At 35.6% G+C, this 26387-nt stretch overlaps 1 protein-coding gene across 1 annotated transcript in view; it reads right to left on the bottom strand.

The window, feature by feature from the left end:
• Positions 1-2020: 2020 nt before the first annotated feature.
• The window catches only part of SLC9A2 (solute carrier family 9 member A2), a 109175-nt gene continuing 84808 nt past the window's right edge, over positions 2021-26387 (bottom strand). Inside the window, exons 8-12 of the mRNA XM_036756065.1 lie at positions 15205-15366; positions 9327-9423; positions 6625-6756; positions 5088-5178; positions 2021-2470 (exon numbers count right to left, since the gene is read on the bottom strand). Of these exons, the coding sequence (XP_036611960.1) occupies positions 2103-2470; positions 5088-5178; positions 6625-6756; positions 9327-9423; positions 15205-15366 (850 nt within the window). The 3' untranslated portion in view covers positions 2021-2102. The remainder of the gene's footprint in view (positions 2471-5087; positions 5179-6624; positions 6757-9326; positions 9424-15204; positions 15367-26387) is intronic.

Raw genomic sequence — 26387 nt, forward strand, 5'->3', positions numbered from 1 at the left:
AACGAATAAAGTAATTTTCCCTTTCTCCTTCATTTTCTATACATTTTAAATTATGGCTTCATCTATGCTAATCTGAAAACCATAACTTATTCTTGGCTTTGTTAAAAATATGTCACAAATCTCCTAAAACTCCATTATGTGCCTTCATCAAAAATCTATAAACCACCTCTATTTTTTCTCTTTACCAAAAAAATCTATAAATACTTATTCTATTTTTAAAGTTCTGGTGGGAATTATTTTTATGATGGTTTTTGGTAGGGTTTTTTTTTTTGGTTTTTGTTTTTGGCACTAAGCCCAAAGTCTAAGAGGTTTAAAAACTTTTTTTTTTCATATAACCTGAGTATCTACTAGGCATCTCTAGAGGTTCAGAAAACAAAGCGTGGTCCTGACAGACATGTTTGTCCTATGTTGGTCACATTGCCTCCAGTCCTATACCCAAGGGGTTCAGGGTCTAGGGCATGAGAAACAATGAAGAAGGCTTCCACAAGCAAATTAAAGATGTAAATCTCTGCTTGAACCTTCTAATTACTCTATTAAACCATACCCATTTTCACATCTTTTCTCAACACAAGTCAGGTCTTTGTAGCCCTTTCAAGTTTTAACCTATGTGAAATCTGGGAAGCCTCTGTCAGAATTGCAATCTCATATGTGGACATAATTAGTCTAAATCTTAGTACCAATCAAGTTTTTAAATGGTATGTATTTAGTAAAAAGGGAAAGCCAAGACAAAGTTATGTTACAGGGAATAATGAATCAAATAGCTATTAGATAAATTTAAATTTCACAGATACTTAAATTTATGCTACACCTTAGACTACTCATATATCTAAGGTTCAATTTAGATGGAAAAATGTTGAGTTGTGATTATATTTGCTTTATATGTAACCATCTCTAAGGTAGTAGTTTCTGTGTTTTTTTAAAGTAGGTATAGCAGATTATTTTAAATTCTCATGTGAAAATGTCTCCTGGGTAAAAAAAAAATCTATAAATATGAGAATTCTCTCATTGTTATAAAATTTTGGAACATAGTATACCGCTTTTCATCCTTCTCAACTTGAAGGTAATGACCTGGATTCATTGTCCTAAAGTCCCCAAAAGGGAAATTCTACCTGAAGACGTGGTAGGATGGGCATGGATCCAGGACTGCCTGCATCCTCCCTAATATATTGCACAGAACAAGTCATCAACCAATACAATGTAAACACATGGGACTCTGAGATGCCCTGTTGCCCCCCCACACTGCTTACAAATGGTGTGGATGGAACTTCATAGCAACCCACCATGTGCCAATTCTCGCCTACACTGCCCAGTAAGTCCATTTGCACCAGGTAAACAAGTAGAGATTCAATTTTCACATCACAGCCAAATACAGGATAGAGATAAACAAATTGAGAAATAGTTGCTCCTCATTAATATGTGGGGGCGGGGTCACATGGCCCTAAGGCCACCTCATGACAGCCAGGTCACTTCATCCATATAGCTCATCTGATGATTTTCCCGACTGAGACGTGAATGCTGTAGTTGAACACTCTGTTCTGAAAAATACTCTTTGTTGCCCCATTGCAATCTGGGAAACTCCCCCAACCTCTGCTGACAGATTTGTCATCCTTCAAAAACAGTCCCATATTGTTCTGCCTTCCTTTTCAAGAAAATGTTCTATGTGGTTTTTTAAATTAGGGGTGCTATTCATTTAGACATGGATTGTAGATGAAAAGAAAATTTAATAAATAAAAGCTCGAATGAAGAATAGGTATATGCATTTTCACCATCAATGGTGTTTGCTAAAAATATTTTAGTTCTGTTATTCAATTCCAGAACCATTAAAGGCACACTTATTTTTTCAAGCCTGGAAAGAATGCAATTGCTAAAAGCTAATCATAAAAGATGCTTTATGTTTTTTTTTCTTCCTTTGCTTTGTTTGTTTTCCTCCTGCTGGGCTTTTCATTTCATCCCATTAAATCAATGGCTTGGCCCTGCCTCCCACAGAAAATATTTAGATCCGTAGTGAGTTTAAAATGGATTCAATTGTTCTGTCAGATTTCAGGATAATAAGCTACAGATGTGTTAGGCGAGTTACCACAGTCCTGTTTTGGCTGTTTCCACTAAGGGTTATCACTTCCATATCTGTGTTTCTGGTTTCCAGGCTCTGAGGCCCGCCTGACTAGCCTGGGGGGAGGCACTGGTCTTTTGCCTTCAGTCAAACCTTCTTCTCTCATGGTGCCAAATTTGGCTTTAGAGAGCAAAGGCTGCCGTAGCACACCTGTCGTCTGTGCTTGGACTGCTGAGCTGGGGGCAGCTGAGGTGATGGAGGGCTGCCCTCTGCTGGCATCTCCATGCACTTCATTTCTCCATTCCATGCGGTATTGCTGATGGGCCTTCTGATGCTGGTCCATCAAATAACGCCTTGCCCTTGGTTGCAAATTGAGCACTGTGGTCCCATTATCTGGATCAGAGTCACTGCTATTGCCATCTATCATAAGAGCAAAGGAAGGAAAGTCAGACTTGGATGGAAGACACACACAGAACTTGATTAGCATCCCACGGGACAAGTTTCTTACTGATACCTGGACATTCATAATAGCTAGCATTTATACAGCACTTCAAGGTTTGCAATGTAATTTATATATTATATATATTATATTATTTGATCCTCATAAGAACCCTATGAGGCAGGTTCTATTATTATCCATATTTTGCACAGGAGGAAACTGAGGTTAAGAGAGTTTACATGACTTGTCTACTTGGAGCAGGATTTGAATTCAGGTTTTCCTGGTTCAGTCTGCTGTTCCACCTAGCTTATTTGACTTTCTTAAGTTCATGTGGTTTTATCTGCTCTCCTATACATGCCAAACCACACACATATGTGTGTATCTATATACATACACAAAAGTGCCTATGTGCAAATATGTCCATCTGTTTATATATGTATATATATACATGTATGTATATACATGCATGTATATATCTATATATAGGCATGCATATATCTGTTTAGGCACATGCATGCACATGTATATATGCATATATAGCTATGTAGAAACACATGTATAGACATATACATATGCATGCGTATATATGTATTGTGTATATGTATGTGTATGCATGAGCACATATATGTATTGGTATTCTATCTCCCAAGAAACCCCAAACTCAAATTCTGATATCCACTTTAATGCTGGGTAGTTTGTGTATGTATAGAAAAAATACATGCATACATATATACATATGTGTACACACATATATTTGCCATTTTTGTACATATACATAAACTAACGAACAATAAAATGGATCTCAGAATTTGATTTTGGGGCATCTTGAGAGACAGAAGAATAAATGCCAATAAGCTGGTCACAAAAAATGGTGAAGAAATGTGAACACAACTGAATTATAAATACAATCGCTATAGGGATAGCAAGTCACCATCTATAGCTGTGAGTCAAGATTTCTGCAGGGAATAACGTCTCATAATATTATCACTTTCAAAATTAATAGGATGATGATCCATTTTTCTTAAATTGAAGGTATAGGGAGAATTCAATGGGGAATACAAAGACAGGCTGTGAAGTTCGAAACGGCCACTAGATGGTGGCCTCTATATCTCAGTGTTTGGTCACAGACTTTCATAGTATTGATTTGTCCATTTTCCTGGATGGTGGCACAGAGGATAATTCACTGTATTTGGAGTCATGAACACCTGAGTTTTCCTGCCTCAGGTGATTATTAGCTGTATGACCTCAGATAATTCAGTTTCCTGATTCAAAATATGCCAGTACTCACCAGGCACTGTATTGAAGGCTGAGAATAAAAAAAGAAGCCAAAAAAAATCTCTTCTCTCAAGGAGCTCACAGTCTAATGAGGAAGAAAACATGCAAACAACTATGTACAAACAAGATACATACAAGATAAACTGGAGATAATCAAGAGAAGGAAGACATCTATAAAATGAGGATATCACCTATCTCACAGGGTTGTTGTAAGGATCAAATGAGACAATATATGCATAACCTCAAAGTACTATATAAATATTGACTATTGCTATTTTCCTGATTCCTGGAATCTGGATTTCTTTACTTGATCATCTCTCTTAGTCTTTCCAGTCTTCAGATAAACACTCCACTTTTCAACAGCATGGGAATCCTGTCCCACTTCTCTCTGGAGTGGGAAGGGATGTCTTTGGGTGACCTGCATGTACTTGGAATATCAACAATCTACAAAGTGAGAGAAACCTATTGGTTCAGATTAAATAAATATCCCAGGTTGTAAGATACACCATTGGCTTCCTTAAAACTATATTGGTTTTTCAGAATAACTGTTAAGATGATAAATATTTATACTTTTGCAAATTTTCCACATCCATTATCTTTTCTTTAAGTAAAAGATAATAATGTTTTCCACTATCTTATTAATGGGATCTTTGTGGAGATTAACTTAGTTAATTATTTGTAGACTGTATTATGATAATCCCATTATTAATAAATGGCAGTAATTGTGGATTTATGAAATGTTTGATTTATGAACCAACAGGTAGACTAATTTAGGCTTGATGTAAGAAGAAAACACAAACTAACTTTCTAACACTTAGAGCTATCCAAAAGTGGAAATGAATGCCTCTGAAGGTAGTGGGGTTCCTTCTCTTGGGAAGCCTTCAAACAAAGTTATTATCAGTTTATCAGTTACTTTGTAGAACCCCAATCCTTGAAGACAACTAGGGAATGGGAACATTCCAAGTATAGAGCCAAACTGTGAAAAGACAAGTATTTGAGAGATGTTAGGTAATGAGACTTTTTCTAGATGTTACTGGATATGAGGCCTTCCTGACCTGTAAATTTACTTTACATATACTTGCATGTATTTGGATTTCTTTATCTGAGTACAGGTGGAATTCTCTCAGCAGAATGTAAGACCTTGAGGGCAGAGATTATTTAATTTCCAGCATATACAGTGTCTCACCCAAAGTAGGACCTTAATAAATACCTATTCAAGAATTCCATGATCTTGTGAACCCTAATGAAAAATGACAATTTTGGTTGTTTCTCTCTTAATGGCACTAGTAATTGAAATAATTAATTCCTGTACATATCCATTACCTGCATTAGACACGTTATGTCTCCTTTTTAACATCTCTGGAAGTTTAGTGTTCTTCGGTAGTGACAAATACCGGGACGTTGAAGTAGATGCCTGAATACATATTAAAAAAAATTAAAATCCCACCTTTCTTTGTATATAATTGCATTTTTAAGAGCTTAAGAATTTCTAATTCTACTCCAAAAGTTGAATCAGTGTTTAAAATTCAAATTATAGTTCTTAAACCTAAAATCACGCTTCTTTAATATTCCAAGAATAACTGTTGTATTTGAAATATCTGACCATTGCCCAAGACAGAATGCAGATTAGCACTAAAACAAAGTTGTGAAATCATAAGTCAATCAGAAAAAAACTGTGTCTGTACACGTGTGCACTTTTGTATAAAGAGTTGATTGCTCTGCATTTTCTCAAAGGAAAGCAACTGAAGCATTTAATTCACAAAAATTATTAAGAATTAAGAATGTATATATAATGTATAATAGTTATCATATTGCTTGCCTTTTCAGTGGGAGGTGGAGGGGTAGAAGGGAGGGAGAAAAATTAGAACACAAAATTTAAAAATGAATGTCAAAAAAAGTGCATACAACTGGAAGGAAAGTTTAAAAAAAAGAAATCATGCTTTAGCTCTATAAAAGCTCAGTTTTGATGGTTTCACGAGAATGATGGAATAATGTTTTTGTCACTGTTGCTGTTTTGTTTTGAACCTATGATTTCATCATTGTCAGTAATTCCCAATGAGAAAGCTCCCTCTACTAATGCCAATCAAAAGTCTTACAGAGTTGCCTACAATCAGAGCATCACTGTAACAAAATAATTCATACTGCAAATACCAGAACCATCAGTTTCTTTTAGATTTTTAGTAGCTGTTCCAGAATTCCAGCACGTATTTATTTTGATTAGATCCATTGGACTATACGTTTAACTTCAAAAGAACTTCTTATATGTATCTAATTGAATATAGCTACTATTTTTCATTTTTATTTTTAAATTTTTTTTATCTCTGCCATTAAACTCTGAATATCTATTTTACTGGTTCCTATTTGCATATGTTGGTTCTATTCCATTTAATTTTTTAAATAGTATTTTATTTTTTCCAATTACATGTAAATATAAATTTTAGCATTCATTTCAAAAAAATTTGAGTTCCAAATTTTCTCCCTCCTTCACCTCATCTCTCTCTCTAAGAGGGTAAACAATTTGATATAGGTTACATGTGTGCAATCATGTAAGACATATTTCCATATTAGTTATGTTGGGAAAGAAAGTTATCTCATTTTTTTAAAAAGATTATGTTCACAACCACTCTACTGTTTAGCTTCACAAAGGACATTACAAACAATCAGATAAAATGATAACTAAATAATTCTCTTAATTTTAAAGGGTCTTTCCTTGTCAGAAATACATTGAAAAACTAAAGGTGAAAGGCACCCAAGTCTTTTAATGCTCATGAATTAGCAAAATTGATGATATACAATGGGAGTTTGAAGTTCTGGGCTCAGATGATTTCAGGATTAGCTAGAAAGATACAAGTTGAGTTACCCTTCTATCCCAGTTCAAGCTGTTGTCTTTCCTTATGCTTTCTCTCAAGCTATGCCGACGTCGGATCAGAATCTCTTTGGCTTGCCTTTCACTTGTATCTGTAGTCAGGTTGTGTCTATTATAGGACAGAGTCTGAAAAGGAAACAAATTGGGGATCTTTAACAAAAATACTGACTGATTAGGCCTGAAAAAAGTTAAAATTATATCACATATATCTTTGGCTTTTAAAGTCAATTGAGTATTTGAAGTCTCAATGAAACAAAGAATATTTTTTAAATATTCATGTATATTTATTTACACTGTTAATTTTTCTTTAAGTTGGTCCTCTTTTTGATGAAACAATTACTTTTGAAAACAAAAGGAGAAACTGGTTGAGTAAAGACCAGTCTGCCTATCTTAGGTTAACACATTCCATTCAAGAAACAACGGAGACTATATGTTATATGGGCTGAGGCATAAACAATATTTTTATTTCCAGGAAGTTAAACGCATTTTTGAATACATATGATAGATGGTAAACCTGTACCACTTTAGCCACAGGGGGGTGCCATGGTCTTTTGATTAAATCCCCTACTCAGCTGTTTCAGGGCCTGTTGTCAACATCTATTAAAAAAAAAATTCCTATCGTATCCCCCTCCAATCAAAACGAAAAAATCAAAAGGGTCCTAAAATGGGGCTTTTAAAAAAATTTTTAACATATATATAATGCCCATAATTAAAAGCTGTTAGAATTATATAAAGATAAGAGTTTCTTGAAATGAATTAAAAGTATGATAATTTTCAATTCTTCAGATATAAAGGATCTAATAGGATCATTGATTTTGAGTTGGAAGGGATCTTTGAGACAATCTACTTATTTTACCATTGAGGAAACTGAGGACAGGAAAGGCTAACCTAAGTAACTTGCCCTAGGTCACACAGGTAATAAGTCAAACAGCCAGGATTTGACCTCAGATTCTCTGACTCCAAAACCAATATTCTTTCTACTCTGCCATGGGAGAAAATGAGAGGATGTATCAAAGCATAAATGGACATGACAAGTATGGTGGACTCACATCACTCAACTCCTATGCACTTAGTAACCAGGGGCTGTCTTTTGCCTCTTTTTTATCCCCTACATTCAGCATAGTGTCTGGCACATAGTAAGTGCTTAATAAATGTTTACTGATTGATTTTCTATGTGTATATCTTTTCCTTTCTTTTAATTTATAAGCTCTTTTAAGTCAAAGGCTGTGCCATTTTTAAAATCCTTGTATCCCTAATGCCTAGCATGATATTTTTCACATTGTAAGAACCAATGAATAAATAAATGTTACTTGAATGAAATAGAATTCATTGATAATGTAGGAACAGATTACAAGGGGTCCTAAAAAGCAGAGCAATTGTAGACTTCATAGGTAGACAGCCACTGTAGATTTTTAACAGGGTAACGTGAAGAAAGTGGGATTTAGAAATGTTTGTCTGACACCTTCATTAGAGGTGATAATAATAAAAGTAAAAAGAACAGTGATAATAATAGTAATAAGTGTAGCTGATATTCATAGTATTCTTTATGATTTCATGCATCAGAATGCCTCACTTTTTTATCTGCATCACCAATGTCTAGGACAGCGTAACAGTAGGGGTGGTGGTGTGTGGGGAGGTGGTAAACAACAGGTCCTGTTATGCTCTGGCTCGCCCAATGTCAGGTTGTAGAAATGGCCATGAGCCCACACAGGGTTTACAATGGTATACAAAGGCACTGAGTTCTTTAAGAGTTGAGCTATGTTACTTGGAAGTTGACAGGTCACAGGTTCAGTGGTCTTTGTATTACGCTCTGGCCAGAGAAGACAGGGCAGCCTACTTTTTACAACCCCCTTCCTCATTATTTTTTTTGGAGGGGGGAAGGCAGGGCAATTGGGGTTAAGTGACTTGCCCAAGGTCACACAGCTAGTAAGTGTGTCAAGTGTCTGAAGCAGGATTTGAACTCAGGTCCTCCTGACTCCAGGGCCAGTGCTCTACTCACTGCCCCCCCCATTATTGGATACACTTAAATGCATGTTAATTGATTTTAGGGTTTAAAATGTGACATATATACATTCATATATATATATATGTATTATGTGTATATAATTATATATATGTACACACACATTTACAAATATATGTTCACATACACGCGTACTTTGATCCTCACAACAACCCTGTAATGGTAGATATTGCAAGTATAATTAAACTCATTTTTACAGGGGAGGAAACTGAGGCTTAGAGTGAATGAATTACTTCCCCAAGGGATGATAGCTAATAAGTGATCCTGGTAAATGGAGAGACTGATGGGAGGTTATTGAAGTGCCGAAGGCATAACTGCCAACAAACCAGGGCAGGATACGGCAGTGGAGAAACAGGAGAAGGGCTGGATGTGGGAGCTATTTTGAAGGGAGGATTGATAGAATTTTGAGACTGAATAAATACAAAATATACAGGAAAAGAAGTTAAGTGTGACTTCAAAGTTCTGAGACTGGGGACAGGAGAAAATTGCAGTACCAATGTCAGGAAAAATGAAGTTTCAGGGGAAGCCTGGCTGAGGGGAATACTGATGAACAAATTCAGCATAGGCCATGCTGAATTTGAAATGATAGCAAGATATCCAGTTAGAGCTCAACTACTCTGATTTTTTCATTCAAATATGTGAGATATTTTGGTAAATATATCAAAATTCTTACACGCTGTCGTATTTGATAGAGATTCCTTGACAATATTTGTCGTATCTCATCCATTTCACCAGGGGTCAGCTTTCTTATTTTTTCCTCACGATAATCACTGTAAAGGTTTGGAAAAAATAACATTTGTAACATTTGATAAATATTGGAATGATAGATTCTTATCTTCAAAGTGATGGGAAAAAACCCCAACAATCTTATGAAAAGTGAGTCCTTCAAGAACTATTTAATTAAAAATCCAAAAATGGCATAAGGGTTTAGAAAGAACAGTAGATTTGGAGTCAGAACATTTGGGTTTAAATCCCCTCTTGCTCCTTATTTAGTATGTCAATCTAGACAAAATTACTTCACCTCTTGATACCTTAGCCTCATCACTGGTAAAATGAAGAAACTGAACTAGATATCCTAAAGCACCCTGTAGTTTTTTCTAATCAAATTAGTTATATCTATAGAATTTGAAGATAAAGTCCACAGGTATGCCTTCCTGGGAAAAGGACCCACCTCAATACAAAATGAATGGGATGGGTAAGATTCAGAAGTAACTCACTCTATGTGAAGACCAATAAAAGCAAGACTGATGAAACTTGAGTATCTTCCAGATCCAATCAAGTAGGCTGTAATTATTGTCCCAAAAAATTGCAATGTGTCTCGAAAACTCATCAAGGAGGCATTAATTTAAAAAAATTAGTATTTCTAACATTGTAACATATTCAATTGTATTTTAACATGTGCAAGGTAATATTGATATAACAGAAGGATAATGAGTGGTCTGCATCACTCTAACAAGGAAGGCTTAAGAGTAAGAGTTTATCAGTGTTTGTGCAATATTATCCAAGGAAGAAGGTGTTTGTAATTCAGCAAACATTTGCTAAGCACCTTCTGTGTGTGCAAAGGTGTGCTTGGTACGTGATGAAACAGCAATCATAGAAAGATCATTTCTGCCCCTGTAGAGCTTGCAATCTAGTGCATATGCAAATAATATAACATAAAATAATAAACAGAAAGTACACAATTGAGGTACAAACAAAGCTTAGGTGAAGTCCAAGGAAAGAAAAGTCATTAATGACTGGGTAGATAATAATGATAACAAATTTGTACAAGAATTAAGGTTTTATAATGTCTCTTCATCAAAACAGCTCTGTGAGGAGGGTGCTATAATATTATTATCTTTATTTTACAGATAAGAAACTGAGGTTCAAAGAAGTTATATGACTTATCCAAGATCACACAGAGAACAAAGTGTCAGAGCCAGGACTCAATACCAGGTCTCCTGGTAAAGTGCTCTTCCTATTCTGACATAGTATGTCTTTGTTTTTTATTTTGTTTTGTCTTGCTTTTTAATTATAGCTCTGGAAGAGGCCATAAAGGTCATCTAACTGAACACCCTTATTTTATATACTGGAAAATGGAGTGACAGAGACATCACATGATTGACTGAAGAATTCATTGTAGCATTTAAATTGGACTTTACAATATTAATAGGAATTAAACGGGACAGATGGAAAAGGGGTTAAGGAGAGTAGACAGATTGAGCAAAGGCATGGCAGTGAGAAAGCACAGGATATGTTTAAGGGCTACATGAGATTCAGTTTAATGGAAATATAAAGTAAGTGGAAATGAGTAATATGAGATAAACTTAGAAAGATAGGGTGCTAGAGAGTATTGTTCAGTTTAAGTGAGCTTTTCCCCATCATGTCAATTGATATTTGTCTATTGTTATCCAGGTGAAAGCTCGGGACAAGTGTGCCTCTGGGTAAGAGAACCAGCCCTAGAGTTCTCCTCTCCCCTCAAAAGAAGAAAGATCTTTCCTTGGAAGAAACTCAGATGACACGAGAAGCTGCAGAAGAAAGATGCAAGTCTCAGAAAGCTGAGGCCTTGAAACAATTAGCTGAGAAGTGAGAAAATGAGAAAGAATTAGCCAGGAAAGAATCACAGAAACAACAGCCAGGAACATGGCCCAAGAAAAACTGACCCACAAAATGAAAGCAATCAAAGGGACCCAAAACACACAAGTGGCTGCTAGGCCCAAGTGCTTGTCAGAGAAATGCAAGCATATTTCAAAATTGTGAAGGAACAAAGAATCCAAATACCCTGTTGATGATGAAAGGAAAACTCATTTAGTCTGAGAACTGATTTTCTCCTGCATTTCCCCTTCCTAAATATCCAAAGACTGCACAAGCCAGTGTCATTTTTATCTTTTCCCTCCTAAAAATATTACAAAAACTGATGTAGAAATATATAGGTAAATCTGAACTGTACAAATGTAGTCTCAGGAGGCAAACAGGGAGAAATTTCAAGTGTTTCACTCTTTCTCTAAAAGAAGAAAAGAAAGAGAACAGAAGGGAAGGGAATAAATATAGAGTACTGCCAAATTGTGAAGGGCCTTGGATGCTTGTAAAGGAGTTTGAACTTTCTCCAGTAAAAAACAGGAAAACAACTAAAGTTCTGGAGCAAAGTGGTGACAAAATCAAATCTATACAAAAGGAATGTAAGTCTGGCAGTAATGTGAAGGATGTATTGAAGAGCTGAAATGATGAAGAAAGCCAATGAGGAGGCTACTGTAGGGCCAGGCCTATGATAATGAAAGCCAATGGGGTTGAGGACGAGGGTAACAAAGGCAGGGGAGAGAAGCAAACAGATCCCCAAAGATAGAAAGGAAAGGCACTGGTGACTAATAATGTATGGCAGTTCCGGAAAGCAAGATTATCAAAGATCTGAAAAAGGGATACTAGGTGAATGGTGATGCCACTGACAGAAATACTCAACTCAGAGGACAGACCAGTTTGGAAAACAAGATACTAGACTTCACTTTGAAAACATGGAGTATGAGGTGCTGGTAGGGCTTTGAGCTCTAGTAATGTAGACTTTAGAGGAAAGGTTAGGGCAGTGGATAGATGTTTGAGAGTCACCTATGTAGAACTGAAGCCACTGAGTGAAATGGTAGGGGAGAGGGAGGGAAAGGGAGAAGAAAAGAGGAGAACAGACGTAAGAGCTATAATTCTATTGCAGAAACCTCCAATATTATTTCCCTTTAGAAATGATTATGTACTTTGAAGAAAGTGGTAAATTAACTTCATTCAAAACAGCCATACTAGCCACAAGAATTTAAAAAAAAAACAACCTTTAGTTGTAGTTGTAGTTGTAGTTGTAGTATTATTTTCCGATCATTCCAAAAGTTAAAAACAAAGAGTGGTTAATAAGAGGAATGACTTTCAAAATGACCTGGTTCCATCACATGTACAGTTAAGTGTTTTGTTTTGTATGTAATTTTTTTTGCAACTAAAAATAAAATTTGGTAAACTTATACTTTTTTAAAGGAAAAACTTTACCAATGGACTAATGACAGTTTGTTAAAAGAGAGCCAGGAATGTGTGGTATCCCTAAATCAAGGAGAGAAGGAAAATATCAGAAAGGGTGGCTGACGTAAAGTCAGAGTTACTGTGTTCTAGAGTTGTGTGCTGATTAGAGTCAGAGGACATTCATGGGTACAAATCTTAGCTTCTGCGTTTACTAGCTGTAAAATCCTGGTCTATTTGCTTAACTTCTCTAAGCTTTATTTACTTTATCAATAAAATGGGGATAATAAAGCTTGTACAACATACCCATTAGGGAGCTGTCGTAAGAAAAGTATTTTGTAAAATTTAATATATACATGTGCGTTCAATAAAACTAAAAAAGCTTTTGATGAATCTGCCTGATTATTGATTCCCCTTTTATTCTCTATCTTGCCAGATGCCACACTTTAGAACTTATATCCATGGATACCTTTGGGATAATGTGGAGTCCCAGAATAATTCACACTCTGAAGAGGTATCTACTTTCTCTCCTTCTACTAACATTTTATACAAGTTAATTATGATTAGAGTAGATGTTAGAGCAAAGATTAGTGGGAAAAATTACAGAAGATTCATCAATACAAGGTTCAAAGACATCACAAAAAGACTCATGATGGAAAAAGCTATACACATCCAGAGAAAGAATTATGGAATCCGAATGCAAACTGAGGCAAACTATTTGCTCTCTTTTTTTTTCTTCTTTTTTGATTTTGTTTCTCCTTTCTCATGATCCATTCCATTGGTTATAATTCTCCTTTACAACTGGACTATTATGTAAATAAGTTCAATGTGAAGGTATATGTAGAACCTACACTGGATTACATGCCATCTTGGGGGGAAGGGGGAGGAGAAGGAGGGAGTGAAAATCTGGAACCCAAAAACTTGTGGAACTGAATGTTGTAAACTAAAAATAAAAAATAAATTTATAAAAATAAAATAAAAAAATAACAGAAGATTGTGGCTCTATGAGGAAGAAGTGAGCAAGGCAAAGGAACTGGCTTGGTGGCCTAGAAGGCGGAGTATGGGATGAGAAAGAACCTCAGCCCCTCCATGCTGACCTTGCTCTTTCATTGTATTAGCATACACCTGACTCTTGGGTCAGCATAGTTCTAGCTGTTTCTTCTCAAAATATATGTTCCCCAAAGCGCAAAAACAGGAGGAAGGATCAACTCAATTTGTCATACAGGAGCTATAATTGGAGGCAGTGTAGTTCAGTGGCTGTTGAGTCAGAGGTTGTTGGTGATGTTTGGTCATTTTTCAGTTGTGTCTGACTCTTTGTGTCCCATTTTGGGATTTTCTTTGCAAAGATACTGGAGTGGTTTGCCATTTCCTTCTCCAGCTCATTTTACAGAGGGGGAAACTGAGGGAAACAAGGTTAAGTGACTTGCCCAGGGTCACACAGCTAGTGTCCGAAGCTAGATTTGAACTCGGATCTTCCTGACTCTAGGCTAGACACCTAGGACTTTGGTTAAAATCTTGCCTCTGGTGCTTATTCTCTCTGTGATCTTGGGAAAGCCATTTAAGGTACCTGGACCTCAGTTTCCCTATCTTTATGATAAAGCAATTGGACTAGAAGATCTCTGAGACTTCTTCCAATTCTAGATTCTATAAATCCTGACTATGTGCCACTAAGCAGTTAGTGTAAGACAGCAGTCTGCTCTGGAAATATTAAGGAACAGGGATTGAAACTGTGATTTTTTTTAGTATAGGGAACTTCCAGACAAGAAATTAACTATCAATGCAAGTTGGTACCTTCTCTATAACTTAGTTTTGGAGCTGCCAAGATTAAATGATTTGCCTAGGGTCAAAGAGCCAATACGTGTAAAATGAGGCACATCCGGTTTTCCTAGATGAGAGGCTTGTGTCACCCTGGAACAAAGAACTCACAATTTTTTGGTGACCAAATTACTCCTAATTTCTATATAAAATCAGTAGGTATCTCTCTCTACCCATCCATATATCTAGGTGCTTTGTTTCAAGCATACTTTTTTTTTAGCATGAAGAAATACCATTTCTTCATTCAAAGTGAATCATACACAAAGGAAAAGCTCTTATGGTCTGTGATTAATTCAATGGCCTATGAATTTAGAATTCTTTGCATTGGCTTTAAGATGAGATATCAGAGCATGACCTCAGAAAGTAATGAGGTCTCCTATGTCAATAATCTGTGGTAAACCAGCTACATAATTATGTGCTAGTTTATATTAGCAAATATAACACACTTTCAAAATATTCAATTACAAAGCATGAGATAAGGAGATTTTAATTTACTTTCAAGCACTGAATTTCTAAAAGCAAATACTCTAACGGACAAATGGGTATTATCAGACTGCTCAACCCCCCTCCCCAAATTAACCTCTAAAAATCAGTACATTAATATTTAAACCAGAAAATCTCTCAGGAGGTCACCCTCTGCAATGAGTCCTCATTGCCATGTTTTCCAAGATCAGCTCCCTTGGGGTTATTTATCCCTCCTGGGCTTTAAAGATTGTTACAAAAACACACATCCAATATTGATGAATTTATCTCTACCAAATTATACTTACTTTAGTGAAGCAATAGATGGCACTGTGCTTATCATCCCAGTCTCTGCCATCTCTATGGCATGCTTTATTTCCAGCTTCTTATATAATGAAACGATGCTCGACTTGGGTTGGTTTTCCCTAATTAGAAGCTTCCTCAGGTATTTATCATCAAATTTTTTGAACCTGGAAGTAAAGAAAACCAACCCTTCAGTCAGTTATTGTCACTGGCTAGGAAAAATTAACAAGAGTGGTAAAATGTAAATCACAGGCAATTTTTAATTTTCAGAGAGCAATTCACCTTACCAGCCAAGTCTAAATAATATCTACATATGTTATACATAATATATGTATATGTATGTATACTAAGCTATTTATAGAATGAAACTGAAAATTCCTGATGATAGTCTCTGGTTTTAAAAAGCTAGACCACTGTCCTTCCTTACAGCAAGTAATAAGAATAATCAGGGAAAAAGAACGATTTCTCAAGGGAGATATTGTTGACGATACAACTGCACAGCAGATGTACAACTGGGTTTGGGCACTAAAGAAAAGAATTCATGTTTTTTTTTTTTTTGCATTTAAATTCACTGAACCAGGATTCTTGGCAGTAACACATCATCCATTTTAACTTGCCTTTTTATACAAAAGATAAGCAAAAGAATACACCCATATTGAGATCAATAAAACAATGACATCTGATCTACTTCATATGGCCTCTTGGTTTTTATTTATTTGCTTTTTTTGCCACACCTTCCACCTATTTGCCAAACCACACAGACACTTGTTTCTTATTCTCAACATCAGAATCCTTAACTACTCTAAAAAGCTACGGCAGTGCCAGCCATATTCGCTTTCATATCATCCTCTAGAGACCAAATTATATTAACATACCAGAAAAAAACAATATTAAGAGCTTCAGCTAAAGTGAATAGAACCTCACCACACCTAAAGCAACTATTCTTCTCCCATTTCAGCTTCTAAAAGCTACAAAAGGTTATATGAGGGCCCAGCATGTATCAGACAACTGATCCAGGTGGATATGGCAGAACAATGGCAGATGTCTGCACTAAGTATCTATACATACCACGATAGAATCTCAGATTTGGAAGAGACTTCAGAAGCATCCATTACAATAGTTGTCCAACCTTTTGAAGCCCTTCAGTGATAGTGAGACTTCCAAAGTAGTCTACTGCCCTTCTGGGCAGCTCATTGTTACAAAGTTTTTCATTATGTTGAGCTAGTCTAGCCACAAAGGCAAAGAAAAAGAAATCTATCCTCTCTTTGACTAAACAGCCATTCAAACACTTGAAGATATCTATCATTGGTGAAACACCCCCAGTTCCACCCTTGAGTCTTCTCTTTTCCAGGCTAAACAATTCTTCATTTATTTAGCTAATCCTCGTATTCTTTGGTTTGTGATCCCTTCACCATCCTGGTTGGTTCTGCTCCAATTTGTCAGTGCCCTTCCTAAAAGGTGGTGCCAATAATGGGATAAAATAGTCGAGTTTGACCTGACAATGTCAGAGCACAATGGAACTATAACCTCTTTTGTTCTGGACACTGTCTATCAATAAACCCTAACGTTGCATCAGATTTTTTATTGCCATGTCATATCACTGGCTCATAATAAGTTTCTAGTCCACTCCAACTTTTAGGCCTTTTTCCCAAGAACTGCTTCGCAGCCATGTCTCTGGACCCAATACAATATCGTACAGTGGACTTTTTAACTTGAGTGTGATTTTACATTTATATCTGTCAGTGCCCGTTAATGGAGAATAGTAGCAGTAGACCAAACTATGGTATAAGAACAGAGTAGAACATTATCGTGCTGTAAGAAATAATGAAAAGGAACACAGAAACCTGGGAAGATTTTATGAACTAAGGCAGGGTGAAGTGAGTTGAAAAAGAAGAAAAATTATACAATGACCACAATATTACAAAGACAAACAACTATGAGAGACTTAAGAATATTGATCAGTGTATGATTAACATCAATACACTGACCAATCACAATTTCAGAGGACCAATGAAATACACTACCCATATATTGACAAAGAAGTGATGGATTCAGAATGTAGTATGAAACATGCATATATGCATGTGCATATGCATGCATGTAATATGTATGTATTGACATGGAAAATGTGGGAACTTGTTTTGCTAGCCTACTATGCATATTTGCCAAAAAAGTTTTTTTTTCCTTTAGTTTGCTGCAATGGGGGAAGAGAAGAGGTGAGAGGGAGAAAAAAATAATTTTTATTCATTAAAAAATTAAATTTAAAAAGAATAATGTAAATAAACTCCTTCAGACTTTTGTTCAAGGCCTTCTCAAAAATAATAAATTATCTTAACATCTTACTAAAAAAACTCAACTTTAATTTTATTAGATTTGGCTCACTACATTTTGGCTGCTATCATCCAATGTATCAGCTAATTCTTTCCAGCTTTTTGTCATCTCGAAGTTTGATAAGTGTTCTATCTATTCCCATAACCAAGGCATTGATAGAGTTGTTGAATAGTATAGACCCAATAACAAATCCTTAAATCTTCCATTACAGAACAGCATCCAGGATGATACCATTCATTTATCAATCAATCAGTCAACAAGCATTTATTAAGTAGTTGCTATATCCTACTGTGCTGATTGCTGGGGATACAAATGCAAAGAATAAAACAATCCTTACTCTCAGTGAATTTACATACTAGTCAATTTTTATAGTTTGGATCTGGTAATTCAACCTGTTTTGCATCTACTTTACTGCAGTATCATATGGCCCACATCTCAGTCTTGTCCCTGAGGATACTGGGAAGCACTTCACCAAAAGAATGCATTGTTAAAATCCAGGTAATTATACTTATGACATTCCGGTGTTCCACCTGGTAACCCTAGTAACACTGTCTAAAAAGAATATGAACTCATTTTGGCATGATCTGTTCTTAATGAATCCATATCCCTGTTTTTTGCTCTCTGGACTACACCCCAATTTCCAGTCGACAACACTGTTTTAATTTATTTATTACCTCATCAATTTAGATATTTCCTCCAGTGAAGCATATCACAGGTGATTCATACCTGGCTCATGTCCTCCCATTTATTTACCATATCAAGCTGACCTAACATCCTGAAAATCTTCCTCACTTGCCCCAGATATTGCAGTGCAACATTTATTCTCTCATTATCCCTCATACTCTTCATGTGACTAGGTCATCTTTTTTTTTAGTAATACTTTTTCCCATGGTGACATTATTCACTACTGTTTTTGAAGGTTTCTTATTAGTTACATGTAGCATCCTGCTTATACCCACTGTGCCTTTCCACTCTGCCTTCTATGTGATACTAATTTTCACTTCTTTTCAGACTATTGTGCTCTCCATCTCAAAGCCTTATAATAACACCAACAGAATAATCATATCAAAATATGGGCTTTTGTTTCTTGGAGAACTCTGGGGTCATTAAAAGGAGATTTGTAATTTCAGGAAGGCAATACAGTTATCCCTTCCACATCACAACTTTCCCCATCACAGTTTTAATATATCGCAGGTCAACATAAGAAATTAAATGGGAATTTTGGGGGAGTTTTGCAGAAGTCAGACAACACATGAAGGCTAGCAGACAACACACAAAAAGTTTAGAAACTCAGAAATACACAACATATATATATATGTAATATTGTATAATATTAATCAAAATTTTATAATATGGTAATGTAACTATCCCACAAAAGAAAAAGAAAAAAAATCAGACGACTTCTCTGGTATGAAATGAGAGCCAAAAAATTTTATGCATGTTTTCCAGATCACAGGTGTGCCACATGCCTAACCTAATCCCTACAACGTGGAAGGAATAACTAGTTTTTACTCTTCCTTCTGTTTAATTTCAGGTTCAACTTGTTATTTATTTATATTATCTGTTCCAGAAAATTAAACTGATGGATTAAACTCTCTAATTGTCTACCCAACTGCATGTCATAATCTAGGCCAGAGGTTTTTAACCTGAAGTATACAAACCCACAATGGGTGGACAGATTGCAGATGGTACTTGAACTTGGATGAGAAAAAATACGTTTTTATTTTCACTAACTTCTAAATGAACTTTAGCATTTCCTTCAAACAACAGGGGTCCATGACAGAAAAAAATAAAGAACCCTTGAGTTAGGCAATATTTTTCATCCATTTGGTCTTTCCTATGCAAGAGGGTAGGTCAAAATCTTTTTAGTGGTCATAAATTTCTTCCAGGAGGTTCTATAATATCCTTGGGCTTGATGCAACTGAGATGATGTTATCTGGAAACAGGAGAACCTGGAAGCCTTCACCAACCTCATAATCCCCATTGAACTTGGACTCTGTACTACTTCTCCCCCATCACAACTTCAGTAAACACCTCTGGCAAATATAAATACTACCCTTTTTTATCCCTTACTTGATGTTTATTTTCACAGGGTTACTGAACAAAGTTATCTCTGTTGTTATATATTCCAAAGAATCTTGAATGATTCTGTTGTACGGTTTGGAAACATTTTATTAAAAGAGAGGTTTTAAGACAGCAATTCACTCTACCAAATCATTTAAAATATTAAGCATTTTCTTTATCAATAATTAACAAACATATTCAAAAGTACGAAGAAAAACAAAACAGAGGAGGCATTATGGGGTAATGGATGGAATGTTAGACTTAAAGTCAGAAAGATATGGTTTCAAATCCCACCTCAGATATTTAATAAATGTGTGACTCTGGGAAAGTGACTCTTTCTACCTCAGTTTCCTCATCTGTAAAATAAGGATATTGGGTTTAACAGATTCTAAGGTCCTCTCAAGCTCCAAATTTATGATCTGATCCATGACTGAAGTATGTATTTTTATTTGGAGGGGGGGAAGGCAGGGCAATTGGGGTTAACTGATTTGCCCAAGGTCACACAGCTACATGATTGAAATAGGAATTTAAGTTACATATAGTTTATTTTTAAAAGTCCATATTAAATATAGCAATTAACAAAATTCTCCAGTTTCTGTGTTTCTGTGAATGACTTTTTAAAATGACTTCGTTATGTTGCTATTCTTCTTTCTCCCTCTCCCAAACTCTCTCCCCTCCTCCAACTTCCCCCCGTCTGTATCTTTCTGTCTCTCTCGCTCTCTCTTTGTATTTCTTTCACTTCCCAATAACTCACTCCTCGCTCCAAACAGAATCCTATATCATACCAAGTAAATATAGCTGAGAAAAGCAAACAAATAAGGGAGGAAGGAAAAACTCATTTCAATCCTGCTAGTCCGTCATATCTCCATTGAGAGGTAGGAAACATTTTATCCTATGAAACTGCTATCAATCACTGCACTGGACTGAATTTTAAAGTTGCTTTCCCTAAATGTGTTTATTGTGTAAATTGTTTATTTCTACATTAGTTTATAGGTGTCTTTCCAGGTTTCTTTGGGAAGTTCATTATCGTCCATTAGTTTTTGTGGTGCAACAACATTCTATTACATTCACACACCACAATTTGTTTAGCCATTACTTCCCAACTTTGCTATTCTAAGAAAGCACCACTATAAATAGTTTTGGTCATGGTCATCCTTTCCTTCTCTTTAATGTCCTACAGGAATATATCTGGTAGTGTGAAAACTGAGTCAATGACTACATAAAGGTTAGTAACTTTAGAGTTATAATTCAAAATTTTTTCTAGAATTCATGGAAAATGCAGTTTACCCAAACGTATATTAGTGTGCCTGTCCTTTCAAACTCTAAACTTGTATAATATTCATGATTTTCATGCTTTGACATTTATCTGATGGAGAAGTTGTAAAATTTGAGTTGTTTTAATGTTCATTTCTCTGATTTTAGTGATCTGAAATATTCAACTTTCATAGCATCATTGGTAGCTTGAATTTCTTCTGAAAACTCCTTGTTCATATCCATTGACCACTTATCCGCTGAGGAGTGGCTCTTATTACATATTTGTTTAATTCTCTATACATCTTGGATATCAGACCTTTATTTGAATATATATTTGTGGCAAAGATTTGTTCCTAATTAAATGCTTCTCATCTAATTCTAGCTATATTGGTTTTGTACATTCAAAAGCTTTTCCATTTTATATAATTGAAAATGTCCATCTTGTCTTCTATTATCATTTCTATAGCATGCCTGGTTAAGGATTCTTCCCCTAACCATAACTGTGAAAAGTACCTCATTCCATTCTCCTTGATTTGTTTTATGATATGACTGCTTATATCTATATCATGTATCCATTTAGAGCTTACAGTGTAAGATGGTGAGGTAAACCCACTTTCTTCCAAACTGCTTTCTGGTTTTCCAAGGAATTTTTAGCTAAATAGAGTCTTTGCCACAGCATTTCATGTCCATTGGGAGTGGTACTATGTTCAACTGCTTTTTGGTTTTGTTTACTTAGATTTTTATACTTACTAACTTTTTTATTTTTAAACCAATACCAAATACTTTTGATAATTACTGCCTTACAGTAGAGTTCAGGATCTAATAATGATAGTACTCCACCTTTGCTGTTGTGTTGTTCAGCTGTCTCAGTCATATCTGACTCTTTGTGATCCCATTTAGGGTTTTCTTGGCAAAGATACTGGAGTGGCTTGCAATTTCCTTCTCCAGCTCATTTTATAGATGAGCAAACTGAGGCAAACAGGATGAAGTTACTTGTCCAAAGTCACAACAGCCAGTGTCAGATGCCTGATTAGAATGTAGGTCTTCCTCACTCCAGGCCTGGTGCTCTATCCACTGTACTACTCATCTTTCCTACTTTTCTTATTATTTCCCTTGAGATTTTTGACGTTTTCTTCTTTTTTTTTACAGTAATTCTTTTTAAAAAATATTTTCTATTATTTATTTTAAAGAATATTTTCTTTTTAAATTTTGAATTCCAAATTCTCCCTCCTCCTCTCCCATCCACTGAGAAGGCAAGAAATATATCAATTAAACATGTGAAATCATGCAAAACATAGGTCTGCATTAACCACATTTGTTTAAAAAAAGAAAGAACTAAAATAAAGAAAGTGAGAAAATTATACTTCAATTTGTACTCAGAGTTCATCGGTTTTCTCTCTCTGGAAATGGATAGCATTTTTTTTTATCATGAGTCCTTTAGAATTGTCTCAGATCATTGTATTGATCAGAGTAGTCAAATCTTTCACAGCCAGTTAAAACATTAAAACATTGCTATTACCATCCACAATGATCCACTGGTTTCGCTCTTTTCACTTTGCATTAATTCATCTAGATCTTGCCATGTTTTTCTGAAACCACCCCCTTGTCATTTCTTGTAGCACAAGAGCACTCCATCACAATCCTATGCCACAACTTGTTGAGCCATTTCCCAACTGATGAACATCCTCTCAATTTCCAATACTTTGTCACCACAAAAGACCTATATATACGTCCTTTTTTTTCTTTTTCTTTGATCTCTTTGGCATACAGACCTAGCAGTAGTATTACTGAGTTCAAAGAGTATGCACAGTTTTATAGCCCATTGGGCATAGTTCCAAATTGTTTTCCAGAATGGCTGGACCAGTTCACAACTCCACCAACAATTCATTAGCGTAACTATGTTTCGCCTCATGCCATTCAGCCTTTGTCATTTCTGATAGGTGTGAGGAAGAGTTAGAATAAAAGAGTTGTTCTAATTTGCCTTTCTTTAAACAACAGTAATTTAGAGCATTTTTCCCATGACTATAGATAGCTTTGATTTCTTCTTCTGAAAACTGCCTGTTTCTATCCTTTGACCATTTGTCAGTTGGAGAATGGCTCTTACTTTTATAAATATGATTCTGTTCTATACTCGGTCTATATTTGAGAAATGAGGCCTTTATTGGAGAAAGCTGCTATAAAATTTTTTGTTACTTCACTACGATACTTTTTAGCAAAATGTAGTTTCCCTGATTATCTTTTAATCAGTTCTATTTTTGCTTTGTTTGAGATTGTAATTGCTACCCCTGCCTTTTTTACTTTAGTTCAAGCATACTAGATTCTTCTTTAATCCTTTATTTAACTCTGTGTGTATCTTTCTGTTTCAAGTGTGTCTCTTGTAAACAACATATTGTTGGATTCTGTTTTCTAATCCATTCTGCCCTCTGATTTCATTTTATGAGTGAGTTCATCCCATCCAAATTCAGTTATGGTTACTAATGGTACATTTCCCTCTATCCCATTATTTTCTCTTTCTTCCTCTTTCTCTTTTTATCCTGTCCCTCCTTAAGTCTACTTTACTTCTAACCAGTACCTCCCTTAATCTACCCTTCTTTTTATCACCCCTCCTCCTTTTTCTTAACCATCCTACCCTCCTATTTCCCTACTGGGTGAGGTACATTTCTATCCAAAACTTAGTGTGTATGTATGGATGGATGGTAGCGTGTGTGTATTTAAGTATATGGATGTATCTATATTCTTCCCTCTTGAATGAATTCTCATGAAAGTGTGGTTTGAGCATCCGCTGCCATACCCCCATTTTTCCCTCCATTGTAAAATCACTTCCTTTTGTACCTCCTTTATGTGAAAAAATTTCCCCATTCTACCTCTCCCTTCCTCCTTCTCTCAGTGCATCCCTACCTTTCTCACCCTTTCATTTTCTTTTGGAGATCATTCCAACATAATCTACTCAAACTCGTGCTCTCTATTTAAAGTCCTTTTAACTGCTCTAATAATGATAAGGTTCTTAGGAGTTACGTGAATCATCTTCTCATATAGAAATGTAAGCAATTTAAGTTTGTTGAGACCCTCATGACTATTCTTTCATGTTTACCTTTTTATGTTTCTCTTGAATCTTGTTTGTTTGAATGTCAAATTTAATATTCAGCTCTGGTATTTTCATCAGGAATGCTTGAAAGCCTGCCAAAGGGATAAAATGGGGGTAGGGGAAGGATCTATTTGTACAAAAATTTTATAACGAGTCTTTTTGTGGTGGCAAAGAATTGGAAATTGAGGAGATGCCCATCAATTGGGGAATGGCTGAACAAGTTGTGGAATATGATTGTGATGGAATACTATTGTGCTATAAGAAATAACGAGCAGGCTGATTTCATAAAAACCTAGAAAGATCTAGACAAACTGATGCAAAGTGAAGTGAATAGAACCAGAAGAACATTGTATATAGTAACAGCCACACTGTATGTTGATCAACTAGGAATGATTTAGCTATTCTCAGCAATACAATGACTGAAGATAGTACCAAAGGACTGATAAAAAATGCTATCCACATCCAGAGAAATAACTAATGGAATCTGAATGCAGATAAAAGTACATGATTTTACACTTTTTGTGTTTTTTTTTCTTTCTTTTTTTCTTTTTCTTCTTTCACAGCATGACTAATATGGAAATATGTTTTACATGATTGCAAATGTATAACCTATATCAAATTGCTTACCATTTTAGGAAGGGGGAGGTGAAGGAGAAAAGAAAATTTAAAACTCAAATACTTTAAAATGAATGTTAAAAATTGTCTTTACATGAAAATGAGAAAAAATAAGTACTACAATAACGATGCTTGAAAGTCCTCTATTTTACTAAATATCTATTTTCCTCCTAAAGGATTATACTCCAGTTTTGCTGGGTAAGTGATTCTTGGTTGTAGTCCTAGTTCTTTTGCCTTCCACAATGTCATATTCTAAGGCCTCTTCTCTTTCAATTTGAAAACCGCTATATCCTGCATAATCCTGATTGTGGCTCCAGAATATATTAATTATTTCTTTCTGGCTGCTTGAAGTATTTTCTCTTTGATCTGGGAGCTCTGGAATGTGGCTGTAATATTCTCGGGGGTTTTCATTTTGGGATCTCTTCATTCATTAGATGTTTGGTAGATTCTTTCAGTCTCTAATTTACCCTCTAGATGTAAGATATTATAGTTTCCCTCAATAATTTCTTGAAATACAATGCCTAAGCTCTTTCTTTGATCATGGCTTTTAAGTAGTCCAATAATTTTAAAATTCTCTCTCCTCAATCTATTTTTCAGGTCTGTTGTTTCTTCTTCTTCTTCTTTTGACTTTATTTTATTGTTTCTTGCTATCTTATGGAGTCATTAGATTCTACTTGCCCAGTTCTAACTTTTTACAGAATTATTTTCTTCAGTGAGATTTTTGTTCTTCTTTTTTCATTCGGCCAATTCTGTTTTTAAAGGGAGTCTTTTATTCACTGAATTTTTATACCTCCTCTTACATTTGGCCTATTCTTATTTTTAAGGTTCTTTTATTCAGTGAATTTTTGGCCACTTTTGCCATTAAGCCAATTCTGCTTTTTAAGGTGTTAATCTCTTCAGTATTTTTTGCATCTCTTTTACCAAGCTGAAAATTATTTTTTCATAACTTCCTTACATAACTCTCATTTCTTTTCCATTCTCCCTCTACAATTCTTATCTCTTTATTTAGCTCTTCCAGGAATTCTTGTTGGCTTAGGGCTTGTAGCAACAATGCTGCTTGCAGCTACTGTGGTTGTGTAAGACCAATAACACCAGTACACAGAAGTGCTGCTAGAACCGGTTCTTTGATCTGCTTTTCTGAGGAAAGCAACTTTAAAGGGTTAACAATCTCAGTTTAATTAAACATACATATATCATTCACTTAGTTCAGGGGAAAAAAACCAGCACCCTGAACTTCAGAGCAAACACAAACATAAATTACAAGCATATATTATATAAACAGGGCAAACACACACAGAAATCAACAGACAGTCCTCTATCTGTCTGACCAGGGAACTACATAGTTACCAGAGAGAGGCACCAACATCTGGGTTTTCAACACGGGGGCAGGGGAGCCCTCCAACAGCTACCCAGAGTCTCGCTTGGCCAAATCACCAACACTGTTCCAGTGAGTGAGAGCTCCAAACAAAATGCTAACCTCAGAGTATATATACCCTTTTTTCAGGGTCAGAGAGCTTCACACCTCTAGACAGCTTCACACCTCTCAAGGGTTTCATACCTTTCTAGGGCTTCACACCTCTTGTGACCTAATTAGCAAAAGGATGTGGGCATTCCTACAAACAAAGGCAAGACTCAAAGACACTTGATTGCCTTAGTGCTGAGAAGCACTCTAAAATAAAAGACAACAAAAGTCCCACTTTGCTTGCCATTACAGGACTCAATCAGCATTTTTCTTTGAGGGCTTTGTTCGTAGCTTTTTTTTAAAGTCTTCTTCTGAGTTTATGTATTGGCCTTCCCTGCCACAGTAGCAGCTTTTTATAGTTAAATTTTGTTGTTGTT

Source organism: Trichosurus vulpecula, chromosome 4 (genome assembly GCF_011100635.1).
Source record: "Trichosurus vulpecula isolate mTriVul1 chromosome 4, mTriVul1.pri, whole genome shotgun sequence".
Taxonomy (NCBI): domain Eukaryota; kingdom Metazoa; phylum Chordata; class Mammalia; order Diprotodontia; family Phalangeridae; genus Trichosurus; species Trichosurus vulpecula.